The following is a 23,186-nucleotide window of genomic DNA, read 5'->3' on the forward strand; positions in this document are numbered from 1 at the left end:
AGGTGAGGTTTCACCATGCTGGCCAGGTTGGTCTCAAACTCCTGACCTCAGCAGGTCCACCTGCCTCACCCTCCCAAAGTGCTGGGAATATGTTGGGAGCCGAAAAGGCCAAAGGGATTGTGACCAACTCAGCATTCCACTGGAGGCTACATGATCAAACAGCAAACTGTTTATCATGAATACAGAATGTGGGCAAACTCACTTCTGTGCCTGCCCCAGAAGGTTTGCTGAGGGCCATCACTCCCTGGCCCCGGCTCCTTGAGGTTATCTACTGGGACATCTAGAGCCTATTGTTCGAAGAATGCAGCCTTGCAAGCCTACTCTGGACCGAGCAGCTGACCTCTTCTTCCACATCCCTTCTCACTATGTCTTTTGCCTAATAAATACGGAGGGCTGTGTAAAGCTCAGGGCCCTTGTCCACTAAAGACAAGGTGTCCCCTGACCCTTCTTCCAAACATATTCTTTTGTCTCTTGTCTTTTTTCCCGCATTCATCCCCCTTTGTTCAGTCCACCAGGGATCCTGGCAGGCTACAAGTGGCACCTTGAACAGCAACAGAATCCGGTGCTTTACAAGTGGCGTCCAAACACAGGGGCTTCGAGGACGTGAATGAAGAATGTCTGCTGGAGCAGAGGAAATGAAATTGACAAGGCGAATGGGGACCCCCGGATGAGTCTGCTGGCAGCGGATATAAGGTCAGTGCCCTAAAGAGGTACTAGGAGCAGTGATTTAAAGAAGTACTGGGAACGAGAAGTTTTCTGAATCAGGGTAACATGGAGCAGAATTTGTCTGTTGAAGGAAAACATTATGTGCAGTTGCTTAAAGTTTCGTTGAAACAAACTGGTGCTCGGGTTAGTTCTCAGACATTCATTAACATGCTACAGGAGGTTATTACGCATAACCCATGGTTTCCACGGCTTATTAAAACTCTTGATGTGGAAAATTGGGACAGAGCAGGAGAACGATTAAAACAGGCTCATGAAAAAAGGTCTTAAAGTTGATTCTTCTGTTTTTTCCACTTGGAGTTTAATTTGTACTGTACTTCTACCATTATCTCCTTATTCTGTGGGACAGCAGGCTGAGTCTAAAAATCTGAAAGAATCTGTTGTCCCACCCACAGCTCCAGTTGAAAATAAAAAACGGCCAGGCATGGTGGCTCACGCCTGTAATCCCAGCACTTTGAGAGGCCAAGACGGGTGGATCATTTGAGGTTAGGAGTTCAAACCCAGCCTGGGCAACATGGTGAAACCCTGTCTCTACTAAAAATACAAAAATTAGCTAGGTGTGGTGGCATGTGCCTGTAGTCCCAGCTATTCAGGAGGAGGAGGCAGGAGAATGCTTGAACCCTGGAGGCAGAGGTTGCAGTGAGCCAAGATCGTGCCACCGCACTCCAGCCTGGGTGACAGAACGAGACTCTGTCTCAAAAAAAAAAAAAAAAGAAAAAAGAAAAAACAGGAGAGGGAGGATAAAAATTGGCCTATACCACCTGCTCCAGTTGCAGAACCATCTGTACCACGTCCTTAGGTAGCAGAAATAGAGACCCCAGTACAAAGAATTTTACGCTCTGCTGCCATAACTGGAGAGTCCTTAGGACCTTGTGCTTTTCCTATGTCCATAAGGCCTGATCCAAATAATGCACAGTAGCTTATTCATGAACACACTCTACTAGAGTTTCAGTTGTTGAAGGAATTAAAAGTGAGTGTGGTAAGTTAAGGGCGTACAGAGCCCATTCACCTTAGGATTACTAGAATCTGTGTTTGGTGCTATGCGTCTTTTACCCTTTGATGTAAAACAATTGGCGTGAACTTGCTTGTCTGCTAGTGCATATCTGACGTGGAATTTAAATTGGCAAGAACTGTGTGCAGACCAGGCTAGACAGAACCGTGTTGCTGGACCCGGAGACATTACAGAGGATTTGCTATTGGGTAAAGGCCCTTATTCAGACCTGGAACATCAAATGGCACTCCCAGATACTGCTTATCAGCAGTGTGTACAGGCCACTAAGCATGCCTGGGCCACAATTCCTGAAGAGGGAGTCCCAGTACAGTCCTTTTCACATATCATGCAAGGGTTGCAGGAACCCTATGCACAATTTCTTGCAAGATTGCAAGAGGCAGTGAAGCGTCAGATTCCTCATACTGTGGCTGCAGAAATGCCAACCTTAACTCTAGCTTTTGAGAATGTAAACGTGGATTGTAAATGTGCCCTGGCACCAGTGAGGTGTACAAAAACTTGGGAAATTTTCTCAGAGCTTGTCAAGATGTAGGAACTGAGCTTCATCGATCTGCAGTGTTAGTGCAAGCAATGGCTAATTTAGCTGTTGACAAATCTAAAAGGAGCCAAGGGTCAGACCCTAAAATGGGAAAATATTATAATTGTGGAAAAACTGGACATTTAAAAAAGGAATGCCGCCAGATCTCAGGACAGAAAGGATCTTACAATGCAGTTCCTCCCCCAGCAGAAAAAAATGCCAGGACTTTGTCCTCGCTGTAACAAAGGAAATCACTGGGCTAATCAGTGCTGCTCAAAATTTCATCAGAATGGCACCACCCTGTTGGGAAACGAGACAGGGGCCTGGCCCTGGGCCCCTCAAACAATGAGGGCATTCCCAGTTCAGACCACAACCCCATTTCAGGGATGGGTTCCTGGAGGCACATTGATTCCCTCACCCCAGGAACACCAGGAAATACAGGATTAGATCTACCTGCTAGAGAAAGAATCATGTTAGTTGGGGGAGACAAACCCATCAAAGTTCCCACTGGTATTTGCGGACCTTTACCCACAGGATACATGGGACTAATTTTAGGCAAAAGCCGTCTTAACTTACAGGGCATTACTGTAGTCCCAGGAGTGATTGACTCTGATTATGAAGGAGAAATTCAAGTAGTTTTAATGTCACAAGATCTTTGGGTTTTTGAACCGGGAGAATATATTGCTCAATTATTGCTTATTCCCTGCAAATTACAACCTTCTCCACGAAAGGAGAAATGAGGAAATAAAGGGTTTGGGAGCACAACTACACGGGAAATCTGTCCCAACCAGTAGCCTCTAATAGACCCACCTGTGTAATACAAATTAAAGGTGTGTAATAGACCCACCTGTGTAATACAAATTTGTATACAAAAATTTGTAATACAAATTACCCACCTATGTAATACAAATTATGGGCTTATGGATATGGGAGCTGATGTGTCAGTAATATCTAAAGACAATTGGCCTCCATCCTGGCCCCTGCGATTAACTTCTGCGTACTTACTGGAAGTAGAAACAGCTCAAACTTCAACAAAGTGCTGAGATTTTACCTTGTCTTGGTCCGGATGGACAGTCATGTACTTTTCAGCCTTATGTCGCAAATACAGCTATCAATTTATAGGGTCGAGACTTACTTACAACGTGGGATATGAAACTTACAAATGAAAACTTTGATAACCCAGGATTTAAAATGTTGAAGAACATGGGATATCAGAGTGGAAAAGGTCTGGGGAGGTTCGTACAATGAAACCCTAATCCAAAATCAATAACTGGAAAAACAAATAGAAAAAGGCTAGGACCTCAGGATTTCTGGCGGAGGTCATTGATATTTCTTCTCCATGCTCTGCGTTACCATTAGAATGGCTTAGTGACAAACCCATATGGGTGGATCAATGGCCCCTATCTCGGGAGAAGCTGATGCAACTTCAGCAGCTAGTAAAAGAACAACTGGATGCAGGACACATAGAGGAGTCAGTTAGCCCCTGGAATTCTCCAGTGTTTGTTATTCCAAAAAAGTCCAGAAGATGGTGACTGCTGCATGATTTAAGAGCTATTAATGCAAAAATTCAACTGATGGGCACCTTACAGAAAGGTTTACCATCTCCAGCGGCTATTTCAGGAGACTGGCCTCTTGTAGTAATAGATCTTAAGGACTGTTTCTTTACTATACCCATACACGAGAAGGATAAGCCTCAATTTGCCTTCTCTGTGCCTTCTATTAATCAAAGAGAACCTGTTTCTCATTATCAATGGAGAGTTTTACCCCAAGGCATGCTTAACAGTCCTATACTATGTCAGCATTTTGTAGGACAGGCATTAAAGGAGCCTCGGAATATGTTTCCTACTGCTTACATCATTCATTTTATGGATGATACTCTTTTGGCCGCTCCTACAGATCAAATATTGCATCAATTATTTGGAGAAGTAAAGCAAGCTCTTGTTAATTGGAATCTCAACATTGCTCCAGAGAAGGTACAAACAACTTCCCCGTACCAATACTTAGGAACTATTGTTACAGAGAGAAGATCGACTGGAGTCACGACGATATCAACCCCCATAACCTGGGACAACTCAAGAAAACCACGCAGGAAGCTGAGAAACTACTGGAGTGTCAAGGCCAGACAAAAACCCCTGATTCCATGTTCTTGGCCATGTTAGCTATAATATCCTGTGCAGTATGTTTTTCCTGTGCAGAGGCAAAAACATATTGGGCATATGTTCCCAGGCCCCCAGCAGTATGACCCATACTTTGGAGTGACACTTCTCCTAAGATTTATCATGATTAAGGAGCATGGGCTCCAGGACCCCTAACTCCACCTGACATAGAACAGTTAGACTCTCAGAATAATGTCATTAATTATACCGCTCCACTGGAAGGACTTCCTTTGTGTGTCACCACAAAGACATCACTCAGCCATAGCTGTCTTACAGTTCAAGCTCAAACATGGTTGAGTCACTATGGGAAAATCATGTACTTATTAAGTCTTGGTTATATTAATGTAACCGGTGTGCTAACCAACCATTCCTGGCCCAATCGCCTTCATTGTGCTGACTATACAGAGTGGATTCCCTTCAATAGTTCCTACCCCCCTCCATGGACCCAGTGCCTTGGCCCACTGGCTAGAAAACAATCTATGTTAACTGGAGACATTGTGGATTGGGGATGTAAAGGTCAATTAGATGGAAAAGAAGAAAATTAGAAATCATGGCACAAACTTTGCTGGCATTGGTGGCAAGCTTTTAATGCTTCTTCTTTATGTAACACTGGGATCCAATCCCAGTTGGCCGCCCAGATTGCTTGGCGTGGAGCAGGTTTTAGCCTGCCTCTTCCTCAGTGGCATTATCTAGGGAGGAAAGGACCAATTCAAGAGATGATATGGAAGGCAGCATTCCCATTTATGAATGGCAACATCTGGGTTGTAATACTATCCAATAGTAGCAATAGTAAGCAACACAGTCTTAATGTTACATTTGTAAAGAATATCACCACTCAATTTACAGTTTGTGTTTTTAATCCTTATGTGTTTTTGGCAGCTAAGAAGGACCAGCTCCAGGTAAACAATACCCAATTGACCTGTATATCTTGCCAGTTATATCACTGCATTAATCATAGCACATTGCAAACACATAATATCTCTACTTTGATGATTTTAGGTTGCATCCCTGGGCTATGAATTCCTGTTAATCTGTCTGAGCCTTGGGCTGCCACAATTGCTTTACATTTTGTGAAACTTCTTCTAACTCAGTTTACTCATTGTGTCCGTAGAGGCTTAGGCATGATAATTTTTGCTATTGTTTACTTGGTCACACTAATAATTTCTGTTGTAATGTCCTCTGTAGCTTTGCATAGTTCTATTCAAACAGCTCAGTATATGGAGAACTGGACACGCACAGTCAACCAAGGGTGGCTACTTGAGAATAAAATTAACACTGAGTTACAAACTGAAGTGGCAGTATTTTAATCCACGATTCTATGGTTAGGGGAACAAGTACAAAGCTTGCAATTGCAGCAGTAATTGTGTTGTCATTTTAATCACACTCATATTTGTGTAACCAACTTAGAATATAACCAAAGTGAGTATCAGTGGGACCTTGTGAAAGCCCATTTGCAGGGAGCTTTCACATCTGACATCACCTTTGATATTGGTGAATTACAAAACAAAATTCTTGATTTAAATAAACAAATTCAAGAGTTTCATCCTTTAGAAAACTGGACTGAATTCCAGCAAGGCCTGGAGAGCCTCAACCCTTGGACCTATCTAAAGCACCACATTAACATCTTATATGTAGTTCTTGGAATAATGTTGTTTTGTCTCTGTCTTCTGTTCATAGTCTGTAAAATCGGATGGACTGCCAATCAGAGAATGAGAGCTACCCAGCCTGGCCTTACATTCTTTCACTTAATACATAAACAAGAAGGGGGAAATGTTGGGAGCCAAAAAGGCCAGAGGGATGGTGACCAACTCAGCATTCCACTGGAGGCTACATGATCAAACAGCAAACTGTTTATCATGAATACAGAATGTGGGCAAACTTGCTTCTGTGCCTGTCCCAGAAGGTTTGCTGAGGGCCATCACTCCTTGGCCCCGGCTCGTTGAGGTTATCTACTGGGACATCTAGAGCCTATTGTTCGAAGAATGCAGTCTTGCAAGCCTACTCTGGACCGAGCAGCTGACCTCTTCTTCCACACCCCTTCTTACTATCTCTTTTGCCTAATAAATATGGAGGGCTGTGTAAAGCTCAGAGCCCTTGTCCACTAGAGGCAAGGTGTCCCCTGACCCTTCTTCCAAACATATTCTTTTGCCTCTTGTCTTTATTCCTGCATTCATCCCCCTTTGTTCAGTCCACCAGGGATCCTGGCAGACTACAAGTGGCGCCTCGAACAGCGACAGAATTAGGTGCTCTACAGGATTACAGGCATGAGCCACCACTATGGGCCCCAATCCTGAAGTTTATGATTCAGCAGATCAGCCTGGGGCCTAAGAATGAGCGTTTCTAACAAGTTCCTGGGTGAGGCTGATGCCACTGGCCTGTGAGCACGATTTGAGAATCACTGTTTTATAGCAGATTCTCAAACTTGGCTGCCTACTGGAATCACCTGAGATGTTTAAAAGAATACTCATTCCTAGGTTCCAACATCAGAAATGATCATTTAACTAGTATGGAGTTCTTGGCTTGGGATTCCTTTAAATAGCTTTATTGGCTATATTTGACACACAAACTGCATATATTTAGAATACAATTAAATTTTAATATATGTGTACACCCATAAACCATCACCACAATAATAATAATATATCCATCATTTCCAAAGTTGCCTCTTCTACCCTGGCCTCCTGCTCCTCCCTCTCTCCTGAACACTTCCCAGATCCCAAGGTAACAATCTGCTTTTGGTCACGATGGATAGCCTGCATTTTCTAGAATTTTATATAAAGGAAAAAATATATACCCTTTTTCCTTTTTGGTTTCATTTCTTCCCTTTAGCATGATTTTTTGTTTGTTTGTTTTTGAGACACAGTTTCACTCTTTTTGCCCTGGCTGGAGTGCAATGGTGCAATATTGGCTCACTGCAGCCTCTGCCTCCTGGGTTCAAGAGATTCTCCTGCCTCAGTCTCCCAAGTAGCTGGGATTACAGGCGCCTGCCATCACGCTGGGCTAATTTTTGTGTTTTTAGTAGAGATGGGATTTTGCCATGTTGGCCAGGCTGTTCTGGAACTCCTGACCTCAGGTGATCCATCTGCCTCAGCCTCCCAAAGTGTTGGGATTACAGGTGTGAGCCACCACGCCCAGCCTTAGCATGATTATTTTGAGATTCATCTACCTTGTTGAATATATTAATAATTTATTCTTTTTAAAAAATATGGTTTAATCTTTATATTTTGTATGGCTTTTCTCATAAAGTGGATATATTTTATTTTTTAAAGGTTAGCCATATAGCATAAGTATATACCAAGTACTCCTTATTTCTAGTCTCTTTGTTTCTTTCCCAGTCTCCTCTTCTCCTCTCCTCCCAACATGTTTCAATTTGACTATAATTATTATTATTATTATTTTGTTTTTTTGGAGATGGAGTCTCACTATTTGCCCAGGCTGGCCTCAAACCCTTGGGCTCAAGTGATCCTCTCACTTTGGCCTCCCAAGTAGCTGGGACAATAGGCACAAGCCACTGCACATAGCTTCTTTGAAATAATTTTAGACTCACATAGAAGTTGCAAAAATAATACAAAAAGTTCCCCTTGTATCCTTCAGTTTTCCCCCATGATTATGTAAGTGTAAATAAAAATCTAAAAACAATTAAAAATTGAATTTTCCTAGAAAAGAAAGAATCCCCCAATCTGTCTTCAGAGGGTTTACTTTAGAAAACTTGTAATTGTGAATTCCTTCTCTGCCCTTTGAAGATGTATTTACATCTTCTTTTTTGAGGCTCGCTCTTTCGCCAGCCTAGAGTGCAATGGCACAATCTCGGCTCACTGCAACCTCCGGCTGCCTGGTTCAAACTATTCTCCTGTCTCAGCCTCCCAAGTAGCTGAGATTACAAGCATGGGCCACCATGCCCAGCTAATTTTTGTATTTTTAGTAGAGACGGGATTTCACCATGTTGGCCAGGATGGTCTCAATCTCCTGAGCTCGTGATCCGCCTGCCTCCGCCTCCCAAAGTGCTGGGATTACAGGCATGAGCCACCATGCCCGGCCGACATCTTTTTTTTAATAAGCTTAATAACCCATGAGAAAGGTGTTAGTTAAAAAAAAAAAGATAAATCTCTTGTCAGTTTTTTTTTCCAACCCCATAATCTTATCCTTAAGGACCTGGAAGCCTTCTCTTTGAAATGAAATCATCGAGGGAAATAGCATTCCTATTTCCTAGTCCTATGGAAGGGTAGGAACCTAACTTCAGCTGGCACCTGTTAAGTTACAAACCTACCATAAAGACATAAGAAATTTAATTTTCCTTTGGATAAAGACAATTAACAAACACAGGTGGCTACTCTGATTCGCAGGTGACAGGTGGTGCTGTGAAGTCATCTTACTTGAGGACTAGTTGTTTATCTTGAAAACATGTATGACATGGGTTGCATCTGCCTGGTTATATAAAGGGGTGAGTTTTTTATTTTTTTGAGACAGAGTCTCACTCTGTCACCCAAGCTGGAGTGCAGTAGCGCAATCTCAGCTCACTGCAACCTCTGCCTTCCAGGGGTGAGGGTTAGGTTCTGTCTTTGCAGTCTCTTTAGCAGATTGCCTGTAATGCACATCACATTCTGGTTTGATAGGTTTTCAAATACTAAAATTGTTTTTCTTCTCTTCTACTTTAATGGAGAGGTTTTTTGTCGTGGCAGGAATTTTTGTTTTAAATTATATTTCCCCAACATCTTATATAACCCTAGTACAATGATGAAAACCAGGAAATTGACATGTGTGCAATACTATTAACTAAAGATTTTATTCAAATTACAGCCAATTCTCAATATCCTCAAGGATTGGTTCCACAACTCTCCTCCTCCACCAAAACCCCAGGATGCTCAAGTCCTTTGTATAAAATGGTATGAGCATATGTCTTATGCACATCCTCCCATGTACTTTAAATTTTCTCTGGATTATTTCTAATAACTAATACAAATGCGAATGCTATGCAAATAGTCATTATACTGCATTTTAAATTTGTATTTTTTTATTGTATTGTTGTGTTTTTTTTTTTTTTTTTTTTAAGACAGGGTCTCAACTATTGCCCAGGCTGCAGTACAGTGGTGCGATTGTAGCTCACTATGGCCTCGACCTCCTATGGCTTAGGTGATCCTCCTGCCTCAGCCCCCGAGTAGCTAGAATTACAGGTGCCACCACTCCCAGCTAATTTTTGTATTTTTACTAGAGATGGGTTTTTCGCCATGTTGCCCAGGCTGGTCTCAAACTCCTAGGCTCAAATGATCCGCCCACCTTGGCCTCCCAAAGTGCTGGGATTACAGATGTGAGCCACTGAGCCTGGCCTGTATTGTTATTTTTTTATTGTCTCTTCCCACCAATATTTTCCATCTGTGGTTGGTTGAATTTGCCAATGTGAGACCTGGGGATACAGAAAGCTGACTACATATCACGCTTACAGGCAGTGCATGTGTATATACAATTCCATGAAATTTTATCCCATGTATAGGTTTATGTAACATCACCATAGTCAGGGTACAGAGCTGTTCCATCACCCCGAAAGTCACTCTCATGCTGTCACTTATAGTCATTCCTTCCTTCAGCTCTAACCCTTGACAACCACTTATCTGTTCTCCACTACAACTTTTTTTTTTTTTTTTGGTCACCCAGGCTGGAGTGCACAGCTCATGGCAGCCTTGACCTCCCATGCTCAAGCAATCCTCCCAGCTCAGCCTCCCAAGCAGCTGGGACCACAGGTGCATGCCACCACGCTCAGCTGTTTTTTTGAAAAAAGTTTTTGTAGAGACTGGGTTTCGCTATGTTGCCCCGGTTAGTCTCCAACTCCTGGGCTCAGGCAATCCCCCGCCCCTGCCTTGGCCTCCCAGAGTGCTGAGATTACAGGCATGAGCCACCATGCTGGGCCCACAACTTTTCATTTCATTAAAATGGGATCATACAGTATGTAACTGTGCAATAAAGGGTTAATTCAGCAGGTTTGGGTTGTACACATTCCAAAGAAGGAACTGACACTTGACCAGTTCCTTAACCTATAAGCCCTTGAAATAAATGTCCTGCCTTTTAAGAGTTTTTGTATACCTGGGGCCTTCAGCCATGACAGATAGTTTATGCTAATTTTATGCTGATTTAAAACTGTATCCTTTCACTGTAATAAGCCATAACTGAACATAGGTTTTCTGAGTTCTGTGAGTCTTTCTAGTTAATCATTAAGCTTCAAGTGGTCTTGGATAACCTTTAGAGATTGTGCTTTACATAAAATCTAACTTTTTTTGTTCTTGTTTTTGTTTTTTGAGAGTTGGGGCCTCGTTCTGTTGCCCAGGCTGGAGTGCAGTGGTGCAATCATAGCTCACTGCAGCCTTGACTTCCTAGGCTCAAGTGATCCTCCCACCTTGGCTTCCGAAGTAGCTGGAACTACAGGTACACGCCACTATACCAGGCTAATTTTTTAAGAGTGGGGCCTTGCTGTGTTGCCCAGGCTGGTCTTGAACTCCTGGGCTGAAGGGCCTCAGCCTCCCAAGTAGCTGGGATTGTAGGTGTGAGCTACCATGCCCTACATCATTTTTATTGCAGGCAGTATTGTGTCATATGGATTTACCATAATTTGCTTATTCATTCATCTGTTAATGGACATTTGGGTTGTTTAGAGATTTTGTGTATTACAAATAAAGCTGTTATAAATATTTTTGTTCAAGTTTTTGTATGCACACGTAATTTTATTTACCTTGAGTAGATTCTTATAATAGTGAAAAGTAAAAAAGCCTTTATCACAGCTTGGAGTCTATTGTCTTCTGTAGATGCAGGGCAGTTTGGCTAAGAATCAAGCCAGGATTTGACAAGAAGGGAGTTGGAGGGTCAATGAAAGGTACAGTATGATATAAGGACACTACACAGGAAGGAATGGAAAGCTGAGAAATAGGATGGACACATTTGGGCAGATGTGGTCAAGACCCAGACTCTCAAATGCCCAAATCCCCTTGAGCGTTTCTCAGAGTGGAGGCAACCTACCCTCATATCCACCAGCCTTTCCCTGTGTAAAAGGCACTCAGTCACTTCATCTGGGGCACTTGCCTTATGAGCTGATGCCAGTTCTCGTGAGGGACTGATCCTACCCTGCCTCCTTGCCTCTGGATCTTAACAGAAGTTAGTTATTCCAGTGCAAACCAAAAAGTACTGAACATGGCCCAGAAAGAGATAGTTTCTTGCCAGTGTGTATTGGCAAGAGTTAGGGAATATGGAAATGGATTGTTATGCCAAGGAAAACAAATATAAGGTTGGATCAGGATAAATGTATAAACATGAGTGCATGTGCCTGGCATGTCAGTCATGTTTTCCAAAGATAGTCACACAATGTCTCTCATCTTTTCTACCAGTGGCCTTGACACTCCTTCCATTGAGTGGTGGGGTCTATGTCCCCTCCCCTTGAATCCAACAGAGTACAACCAAAGTAATACCATGTGATATCCCAGGTAAGGTCATTAAGTTTCTACAGAAGAGACTTGATAGCAAAGGAGAGCCTGCCAGGTCTAACTGCTCATCCTGACCTCCCAGCTTCTTGCCTGGCCTTTAAATAACTCTCCCTTAGGTGTCCTGGAATGTCTCCTTGCTCTGATTCCAGAGCAGTTATTTTTTATGTATTCATTCAACAAATTTAGCATCTGTAATATGCCCGGCATAGGCCATAAATGACGACACTGACAAGACCCCAAGTTGGAGAAACTAAATGAGCCCTAACAACACGTGCTGACCCGAGCCACAATAGAGGCCTGTTTAAGGGACAAAGAGGTAATGAGGTGGGGTCAGGGAGGGCTTCTGGAGTAGGAGATTCCTGAGCCAAGTCCTAAAGGATGTGTATGGGCTCACCAGGTGGAGAAGATGGAACGGACAAGTCTGGTCGTGGAAGGATGCCCTGGGCAGAGGGAACGGTGCGGATAAAGGAAGGAGAGCATGTGGAAGATGGCAGCCAATGGGAATGAGCAACGCATGGGAAGGAACTGAGGGTGAGATGAAAGGCAGCGCACCAGGCTGCAGAAAGCAGCCCTGGCGGTTACATTTTTCAATTAATTCTCTTATTTTTATTATATAAAACATTATTTTGGCCAGGCGTGGTGGCTCACGCCTGTAATCCCAGCACTTTGGGAGGCCAAGGCGGGTGGATCATGAGGTCAGGAGATCGAGACCATCCTGGCTAACACGGTGAAACCCCGTTTCAACTAAAAATATGAAAAATTAGCCAGGCGTGGTGGCGGGCACCTGTAGTCCCAGCTACTCGGGAGGCTGCGGCAGGAGAATGGCATGAACCCAGGAGGCGGAGCTTGCAGTGAGCCGAGATCGTGCTGTTGCACTCCAGCCTGGGCGACAGAGCGAGACTCCGTCTCAGAAAAATAAATAAATAAATAAATAAATAAAATAAAAACATTATTTTACTTTATTTTTATTTTATTTTTCTTGGTTTTTTTAGAGACAGGGTCTAGCTCTGTCACTCAGGCTGAAGTGCTTGGCAAGATCATGGCCCACTGCAGCCTCAAACTCCTGGACTCAAGTGATTCTCCCACCTCACCCTCCAAGTAGCTAGGACTACAGGCACACGCCACTATGCATGGCTATTTTTATTTCTCAGAGACATGGGCTCACTATGTTGCCTAGGCTAGTTTCAAGTTCCTGGCCTCAATAAAACATTCTTTTAAAAAATCAGAGATGGCAAAGTTTATGTTCCTTGTAATCTCAATAGTAGGGTAGAGAGACACTGGACACTAATGGATGCTAGGTGACTTTGTTTTTGGCCTTCTGTGCATTTGCACTTCACCTTTTGCATTTTTCTGCTTAGCTGTTCTGGGAACATTATACATTTCCAAAGAGCTTCTTGTAACAAAAGTTACAAGAAATAAGAAACATGTATGACTTTTTTTTTTTTCTTTTTTTTTTTTTTGAGACAGAGTCTTGCTCTGTCACCCAGGCTGGAGTGCAGTGGTGCCATGTCCGCTCACTGCAGACTCTGCCTCTCGGGTTCCAGCGATTCTCCTGCCTCAGCCTCCCTGGTAGCTGGGATTACAGGCACGTGATACTATGCCTGGCTAATTTTTGTATTCTTAGTAGAGATGAGGTTCCACCATGTTGGCCAGGCTGGTCTGAAACTCCTGACCTCAGATAATCCATCCGCCTTGGCCTCCCAAAGTGCTAGGATTATATGCGTGAGCCACTGCACCCGGCCGAAACAGGTATGACTTTTAAAGAAAGCAAGGAATCATATCCTATTGTGTCTTTTCTGTCTTCGGGTGGTGATTTTAAGTACTTTGCATCATTGAAGAACTATTTAGAGAAAAATAAAGTGTGGCAATTAAAATATCAAACACTCTCTTCTGCTACCCTGATACATATGAAAAGTCAGTTTTTACTGGCCTTTTTTTCTGTTGACCATGGGAGGCAAGCACAGTGTAAATCATACCTTTGCAGTTTAGCTCATGCTCTCCTCCATTTGCACAAAGCCTGGCCATGTTCATGGCTCAGTCCACTCTCAGTGCTTCTGCAAGGCTCACCTGCAACCCTTTCGCAATTGCATTCTGTTCCTTTAATGTCTGTCCTACACAGTCCAGCAAGAAATCATGTGGCCATTTGTATTATTTTCTTATAAGTACCTTGAAGTCTGAAACTAAGTTTACCTCCAGGTGTAGATGCACCCTTTCTCTACCCCATCCTCCCCCTTTACTCTGCCCCACTAAGCAACCAATGGAGTAGAAGTAGTAAGTGCTCAATAAATATGTGAACGAAAAACCTTAAGTTCAAGGCATTTTGTATAGAATGTTTTACTTTTTATGGGTATATTTGGAGTCTTTTATTTAAGACCACAGTGCTGATGTCCACAATCTGTCACTACATAGTGCCTGGCGTGGTGGCTCATGCCTGTAATCCCAGCACTTTGGGAGGCTGTGGCGGGCAGATCGCTTGAGTCCAGGAGTTCAAGACCAGCATGGCCAACATGGTGAAACCCCTACAAAAATAAAAAATTAGCCGGTCTTGGTGGCACGAACCTGTAGTCTCAGCTACTGGAAAGGCTGAGGTGGGAGGTCAAGGATTCAGTGAGCTGTGATTGTGCCACTGCATTGCAGCCTGGGCGACAGAGTGAGGCCCTGTCTCAAAACATAAAGTAAAAAATAAAGAAAAATAACTACATAGCGAAAATAATCAGAAGAATGTTTAAGGTCTCCAGTGAAAGGACAACAGGCTTGTTGTGCTGTTCGCAAGCACGTGTTAGATGCGATTCACCCATGTTTTCGGTGTGTCACTGGGGGTTGTGACTGCAAGTTGTCCAGGTTCTTGGCGTTTTGAACAAACAATTGGACAAAACGCCCAGCAAAGCAAAGAAAGAACAAGGCAACGAAAGAACGAAAGCAGGGATTTACTGAAAACGAAAGTACACTCCACAATGTGGGAGCGGACCGAACAGAGCTCAAGGGCCTGGATATAGAATCTTCTTGGGTCCAAATACCCACTAGAAGTTTCCTATTGGCCATTTTATGCTCACCTCAAACCTGATTGGTTGCAAAAAGCAAGCAATCAGAGGCTAGGGTGAAGTTACAAAGTTATACTTCTATGCAAACGAAGACTGGACCCCCAATCAGTCTGATGGGTTGTGGACAGCAACCATTCAGAGGCTGGAGTTAAGGTTCGAACTTGGCAAAGCAAGACTCCACCGGCAGTAAGTCTGATTTGTCCGGGACAGCCAATTTCCTATCTGCCCTGCGGAAAATGTAGGGGGTTTGCAAAGGGAGTAGCCTTTGGTCCTTTTTTTACTTAGGCATGGAAAGTTAGGGGTTTCCTTTCAGTTTAGCTCTAGGAAGTCAGCGTGAGACAGCCTTAGGTTCCCTGCTTCCAGACTTATTCTCCTGCCTCAGGTACAGTCACTATCGTGATATTATCTATCGCTGTGTCAACACAACACCAATCCAAGCCCAAACGCAGCTCTCTCAGTGCCGCACCGCTTCGGGGGAAACCAGCTGGGCACTTGAGGGTCGCTCCGCCGGGAAGACCCGTTCTCCTGCGCTCGGGACTAGACGCGACCTCGCGGTGCTGAGGCTCTGTCCCTTATTGGCTGGGTCAGGGGGCGTGGCGCGGCTTGACCAATCGCGAGCGGCGCGCTTAGGCACGTGTGTGGACAGGCCTGAGAATCAGAGAAGCCTTCTCTGGGGCTGCAAGGACCTGAGCCCGGCCTCCGCCCCAGCCAGGGAAGCGGCAGGGGGAAGCACCGGCTCCAGGCCAGCGTGGGCCGCTCTCTCGCTCGGTGCCCCCTGCCATGTGGGCCGCCCTGAGGTTAGCCCTGCGGCCGTGTGCTCGCGCCTCTCCTGCCGGGCTGCGCGCCTATCACGGGGACTCGGTGGCCTCGCTGGGCACCCAGCCGGACGTGGGCTCTGCCCTCTACCAGGTAGGCTGAGCGCCCCGGTGGCCTGGCCGCCGGTGCCAGGCTAGGAAGCAAGTGGAGGAGGGGCACGCTTCAACAACTGCTGCTCTCTTGTCCGGAGCCCCAGTTGATTCTGTGATGCACGTGAAGTTTGAAGAAGAAAAGCCTAACAGATGAAAGAAAGTTTAATTCACTTTTAGAGCTGGCACTGTACTTTGTCTTTGAAATCAGTGGTTCTTAAACCCTGGTTTAGAATCGCCACCTGGGGAGCTCGCTGAATAGCTGCCTGAGCCCTACTCTGGACCTTGTGGGTCTCAGGTGGAGTCGCAGTGTTTACATTGTTAGTGAACTCATAGGGGACTTTTGGCAGCCAGCTTTGGGAACCACTGGCCTAGAGCAGCCCAACGAGGGGCGCTGTGCTTAGGAAATTTGAGTTTAAGAGTTGGTTATGATGGGCGAGCCCGGTGGCTCACGCCTGTAATCCCAGCGCTTTGGGAGGCCCTGGCAGGTGGATTACCTGAGGTCAGGAGTTCGAGACCAGCCTGGCCATCTCTACTAAAAATACAAAAATTAGCCGGGCGTGGTGGTGCGCTTCTGTAATCCTAGCTACCTGGGAGGCTGAGGCAGGGGAATCGCTTGAACTTGGGAGGCGGAGGTTGCAGTGAGCTGAGATCGTGCCATTGCACTCCAGCCTGGGCAACAAGAGCGAACTGTCTCCAAAAAAAAAAAAAAAAAAAAGTTGGTTATGTTAATAGAAAATATCCCACAGTATCTTTGAGTGGCTTTTCTTGGAATTAGGAGGCATCATAAGGCCAAAAAACTCAGAACTTGTGAAATATCAGAGCTGGAAAATTTCATTGTGTTCCCACGATTTCTAAGCCTATACAGATAACATCTAAATAGTGCAAACAACACACAATTGTTTGTCAGGACAGAATGTTTAATTCAGAATTATTAAGTGGTTATTGTGGTCTAGGCGCTATTTTAGATATTTGGTATGGATGCGTAGGAATGGAACTAATAATTTTGTAGGGAAGATGGACAAAAAAGCAGGTAACTGTGGTACAGTGTGAGAAGGGTTGTCTAAAGCTTGAGAAGGTTGGTTACAGAAAGCTACAGATAGGAAGTAATGGGTGAGATGAATCTTGGGTAAGAGCTGGCCAAGTTCAGGGTGCAGGATGGAAGGTAAGACTGTATAAACCAAGAGAGTTACAAGAACATAGGTACTGGGTTATGAAAGTGCATATCTGGTGTGAGGACTTGAATTCCATGTCTAGGGCGTGGAATTCATTGAATAGTGTCTGGTGATGGGATTGATTGATTATGGGGCCAGATAGAGGAGGATCTTCCATGCAAAAGCCACATTTAGATTCCATTTTGCAGGATGTCCATTAAAATATTTAAGTAGATAAGTGGCATGACCCTATGGATATGGTAGAATCATCAGTGTGATGGCAATGTGGAGGATGGGTTGATATGGGGAAAAGACTAGACCTAGGTGACAGTGGAGAGTTGAGTCTTGAGATGAAAGAGTCAAAGTTAGAGTTGTATGTAGGAGGGGAGCATAGATACCTGAGGAGCAAAGATTATAGAGTTAATAACTGAGTGGAAGGGGAAAATGGATGACTTTGGAGTTTCCAACTGGGCAGAATATTTAGGTAGGTGAAACTGCCATTAATACAAAGAAGGCTTTGGTGATGGGTTTTGTATGAATCACCTTTTGCTAGGTTGCGCTTTGTGTAACAATAAAAAAATCTCAGTAACTCACAACAGTAAATATTAGTCTCTCACTTGATTTTGTTTTGTTTCTTAATCTCTCACTCGTGTTGGTGGCCTTTGGTTAGCTGCTGCTGTGACTGTTCCACTGCAGGGTAGGTTCAGGTCTGCTCCATGTGTCTTCCCATTCCTGGACTGAGGCTGAAGAGCAGCCCTGAATTAAACATGCCCTTCTCATGGCCAAAGGCACAGGAGCAAGAGGCTGAACACAAATTGGATTTAAAATTCTTGCTGGCATGTGATGAAATTAATGTGTGCTCACATTAGACAAAGCAAGTACATGAGGGTGGGGGAGAATGGGATGAATGATCCAGTTTAGCTGTGTTTCCTGATTACAAATAAAAGCAACTATAATAAGTAATAATAATGGCAGGAATTTTATAGTGTACCCACCATTTTTCTAAAGACTTTATATGGTTTCACTCATACATTTATCATAATGATCCTGTGCAGTAGGTACAATTGTTATTTCTGTTTTATAGTTGGGAAAACTGTGGTATATAGGGTCCAAGTAATTTGTCTGAGATAACACAGAGCCTGAATTTGAAGGCAGGTGGTCTGGCTCATAACTCTTGAGTCCAGGGTCTTAACTGTTGCTCTATAATGCTTCTCACTCACCCATCTCTACCTAGGTGGGTTCTATGGTTGAAAAGACGGGGTGGGAAACTTGTCAATGGCTCAGCTCCAATTCATTATGACTGTCAGGCACTAACCTCTGTGGTTGCTCAGCTTCACAAGAAAATTACTAGGTTGTAGAATGTTGTTTCACAGGTGATTAAACACACACACACACACACACACACAAACCTGGCATCCTGAGAGATCAAGATTTGCCAAATGCAGTATCAGTAAGTAGGGAAACTGAAAGTTGAACTTGGTTTTGCCACTAAACTACACTGCCTCTTGGTTAGTGAGCCTCATCCTAAGGAGGCTAAGTTGGTTGACAAAGGATTGCCTGGGAGGTGAACTGTAGCCAGTACTGGCTCTTCTGTGATTTAAGTCTGATGGGCTGAGCCTGGCACAGATATTGCCCAGTCTGTAGAGGCAAATATCAGCTTCAGTGGGTCAGTGCTTTTCTTTTTTGACCCACTGGTTGTTTAAAAGTACGTTGTTTAATTTCCATGTATTTGTGAATTTTCCAGGCATCCTTCTGCCATTGATTTCCAGTTTCATTCCATTGTGATTGAAAGGATACTTTTGGGCCAGGCGCGGTGGCTCATGCCTGTAATCTTAGCGCTTTGGGAGGCCGAGGCTGGTGGATCACCTGAGGTCAGGAGTTCTAGACCAGCCTGGCCAACATGGTGAAACCCTGTCTCCACTAAAAATAAAAAAATTAGCTGGGCATGGTGCCGCACGCCTGTAATCCCAGCTACTTGGGAGTGTGAGGCAGGAGAGTCGCTTGAACCCAGGAGGCGGAGGTTGCAGTGAGCCGAGACCATGCTATTGCACTCCAGCCTGGGCGACAGGGCCAGACTCCGTCTCAAAAAAAAAAAAAGGATACTTTGTATGATTTCAGTCTTTTAAAATTTATTAAGGTTTGTTTTGTGGCCTGACATGTAGTCTATCTTGGAGAATGTTCCCTGTGCACTTGAGAAAAGTTACATACTTTTTTCTGCTGTTGTAGGGTGACAAGTTCTGTATATATGTGTTAGCTCCAACTGGTTCTTTCCCTAATACCATGCTGCTTCCTTGTTTTTTATTTTCTGGATTTTGCAGAGCAAGAGAATGTAGCAGAAATCATGATCCCCGGAGCTCTTGGAGCTGTAGAAAATAGGAAATAATGGAGATGTACTGTAGACTGAATATTCATCTAGTTTGAACAGTTAGGAAGTTGCTTAGTGTTCTGTTAAATAGAAGGAACTAAATAACTAGAGATGCTAATCACATGGGGAGCAAAATGTATTAGTGGGCCAAGTCTGAATTTCAGAGATAATTAGCTAGTTAAGTATTGTTCTAAAGTAATATGCTGACCAAACAAAATTTAAAAATACAGAAGGGTGAAAAGTTAATCCCTTTACCTCTTTTCTACTTCTCACTGTCAATATTTCCTTGTGTATTACTTAATTTGTGTATATATGCCAGCATAGAGTTTTGTTCTGTTTTTTTTTTTTTTTTGAGATGGAATTTTGCTCTTGTTGCCCAGGCTGGAGTGCAATGACGCAATCTTGGCTCACTGCAACCTCCGCCTCCCGGGTTCAAGGGATTCTCCTGCCTCAGCCTCCCGAGTAGCTGGGATTACAGGCATGCACCACCATGCCTGGCTAATTTTGTATTTTTAGTAGAGACGAGTTTCCTCCATGTTGGTCAGGCTGGTCTCAAACTCCCAACCATAGGTGATCTGCCCGCCTTGGCCTCCCAAAGTGCTGAGGTTACAGGCGTGAGCCACCACGGCCGGCCGAGTTTTGTTCTTTTTACTAATTTATTTATTTATTTGAAACAGTCTTGCTCTGTCGCCCAGGCTGGAGTACAATGGCGCGATCCTAGTTCACTGCAGCTTCAAACTCCTGGGCTCAAGAGATCCTTCCACCTTAGTTGGTCAAGTCACTGGGACACATCACCATGCCCAGATAATTTTTAAATTTTTATTCTTTTTATTTTTATTCTTTTTGTAGAGATGGAAGTCTCCCTATGTTACTCAGGCTGGTCTCAAACTCCTGGGCTTAAGCGATGCTCCTGCCTCCGCCTTCCAAAGCTCTGGGATAACAGACATGAGCCACCACACCCAGCCTGTTCTTTTTAAAACATAAAATAGGATCCTTGGCCAGGTGCGGTGGCTCATGCCTATAATCCCAGCACTTTGGGAGGCCGAGGTGGGCAAATCACTTGAGGTAAGGAGTTTGAGATCAGCCTGGCCAACATGGCGAAACCCGGTCTCTATTAAAAATACAATAATTAGCTGGGCGTGGTGGCACACACCTGTAGTCCCAGCTACTTAGGAGGCTGAGGCAGGAGAATTGCTTGATCTCAGGAGGCGGAGGTTGTAGTGAGCCGAGATTGCACCATTGCACTCCAGCCTGGGCAACAAAGGGAGATTCTGTCCCAAAAAATAAAAATACAAAATTAAAAATAAAAATAGGATCCTTTTTTTCCTTCTGGGATTTGTTTTTAAGTGTACTTTGTCAGTAGGCAAGCATTGGTTGGAATCTCAGATAGTGACTGATGGGACAGGAAAAATAAGATGGTATTCTAACCTTCAAAAAGCTTATATTCCTTAAAATAGGAAAACAAATAGAGATCAATTTAAGTTCAGAAGGTGTTTAAGGAAGAAAGATGTTAAATTGAGTAGGAGTGGCCAGAAGTAGAGTTGAAGATGACATAAAACATGAATTAGGCTTACAGAGGAGTAAGATATGGAGAGATGGACAAGTGGGGTGGTGAAGAAGAGCTTGAACAAGACAGGCACAGGTGAATCTTTTCTGTAGGATCCAGTGGCCCAGTGTGGCTGCCACAGATAGGGGTGGCCCAGTGTGGCGGCCACACAGAGTTCGCACAGACCACTGTTTTTTTTTTCTTTTTTGACCTTTATTTTGGTAAAAAGGAATTGCTTTCTAATATTTCTCTCCCCTGTCTCCTCTATTTCTGTTTTAGGAGAACTACAAGCAGATGAAAGCACTAGTAAATCAGCTCCATGAACGAGTGGAGCGTATAAAACTAGGTAAACACAGCATGTATTCCACAGCTTATGCCTTTACTTAAGATGTCCTAAAATAGTTATTGGTTTTAGGAAAAACTACTGGAATTAAGCTTTTGACATTTTTTTTTTTTGAGATGGAGTCTTGCTCTGTTGCCCAGGCTGGAGTGCAGTAGTGCCATCTCGGCTCACTGCAACCTCCGCCTCCTGGATTCAAGCCATTCTCCTGCCTCAGCCTCCCAAATAGTTGGGATTACAGGTGCCTGCCTCCATGCCTGTCTAATTTTTGTATTTTTTAAATAGAGACAAGATTTCACCATGTTGGCCAGGCTGGTCTTGAACTACTGATGTCAAGTGATCCATCTGCCTTGGCCTCCCAAATTGCTGCAATTATAGGCGTGAGCCACTACTCCTGGCTGAGCTTTTGACTCTTAAGACTATGCATTTGTTGGTATGCAGGCATTTAATTTTATTTTTCCTATTACTTGGCCAGTTTTTCTCTTCATAGAGTATTACCACTTTTGGGGGGAAAAGTAAAGATTCAAATTCATAAATTTTATGAATAAATTATTTTTAATTTTTATTAATTTTTTTTTTTAAGAGACGGGTTCTTGCTGTATTGCCAGCCTGGACTCGAACCCCTGGCTCAAGCGATCCTCTCATCTTGGCCTCCCGAAATGCTGGGATTACAGGTATGAGCCACCACACCTGGCCAGTGATTTCTTAGTAGGCATTTAATATTTCCTCCCTAAGTGCTGAATCTCAGATGGAAAGCATTCTTCATATTTGATAGACTGTTTCAGATAACTTTTATCAACAAGTATATAATACTTAAAATAGTATATAATACTTCTAATGTAAAATTGTACATTTAGACTAAAGTAGTTTAAATACTGGATCTCAGGAGTATAAAAATAGTGAAGAAGACTGGATTTGGAAAGTATGGTCTAGAATTGCTTATTTGCTTGTTTATTTAGAGACAGGGTCTCCTCACTCTGTTGCTTGGGCTGGACTCGAAGTCAGGAGCTGAACTGATCTTCTTGCCTCAGCCTCCCAAGTAGCTGAGACTATATCTGTGTCCCTGTACCCAGCTATGGAATTCATACTTTTGAAGCCATTTTAGATCAAGGTGTTGTCTCCAGAAAAAGAATTCAGACTCTTGCTGAAATGAAAATGTGTTTTGTTAGGGGCGATAACTCAATCGTTATGCCCATTTTGAGAGTTTGATTTGGTGAACTCACTGTCCCCCTTAGGCATTAAGATGGTGGGTTTTGGGGCCAGGCGCAGTGGCTCACGCCTGTAATCCCAGCACTTTGGGAGGCCGAGGCGGGCGGATCACATGAAGTCAGGAGTTCGAGACCAGCCCGACCAACATGGTGAAACCCTGTCTCTACTAAAAATACAAAATTAGCTGGGTGTGGTGGCGCATGCTTGTAATCCCAGCTACTCGGGAGGCTGAGGCAGGAGAATTGTTTGAACCTAGGAGGCGGAGGTTGCAGTGAGCCAAGATGGTGCCACTGCACTCCAGTCTGGGCAATGGAGTGAGACTCTGTCTCAAAAAAAAAAAAAAAAAAAAAAGATGGTGGGTTTGACTCAATGGAGGGGTGAGGAGTCCTGTGGCATCAGGTGCCTGCTGGGGATGGTGGGTGCTGAGGAACCGTGGTGAAGGCTGGTGGCCACATGAGGGTAGAGGACTGAGCCGGACTCCCTGGGGAAGGAGGTAGGGAGAAGGGGGAAAGGACAAACTTGGCCGTCACAGCTTTGCCGAGAATTAAATGTCAGGGGAGCTTAATTATGTGCTCTGTGAGCCTGCATCAAGGATAACCCTCTTTCTGGTTTTTCCTAATAAAACCAGAATTCACCAGCTGCTCCAAATTGTAAGGCCCCACTCTAGGCAGAATTGCTAAAGAGTGATGTTGTCTTAAGTCTTTTTTTTTTTTTTTTTTTTTTTACTGAGACGGAGTCTTGCTCTGTCACTCAGACTG

At 43.9% G+C, this 23,186-nt stretch overlaps 1 protein-coding gene across 1 annotated transcript in view; it reads left to right on the top strand.

The window, feature by feature from the left end:
• Nucleotides 1-15,528: 15,528 nt before the first annotated feature.
• MCCC2 (methylcrotonyl-CoA carboxylase subunit 2) overlaps nt 15,529-23,186 on the top strand; it is a 66,120-nt gene continuing 58,462 nt past the window's right edge. Inside the window, exons 1-2 of the mRNA XM_054489899.2 lie at nt 15,529-15,818; nt 21,159-21,225. Of these exons, the coding sequence (XP_054345874.1) occupies nt 15,690-15,818; nt 21,159-21,225 (196 nt within the window). The 5' untranslated portion in view covers nt 15,529-15,689. The remainder of the gene's footprint in view (nt 15,819-21,158; nt 21,226-23,186) is intronic.

Source organism: Pongo pygmaeus, chromosome 4, assembly GCF_028885625.2.
Source record: "Pongo pygmaeus isolate AG05252 chromosome 4, NHGRI_mPonPyg2-v2.0_pri, whole genome shotgun sequence".
Classification (NCBI taxonomy): Eukaryota; Metazoa; Chordata; class Mammalia; order Primates; family Hominidae; genus Pongo; species Pongo pygmaeus.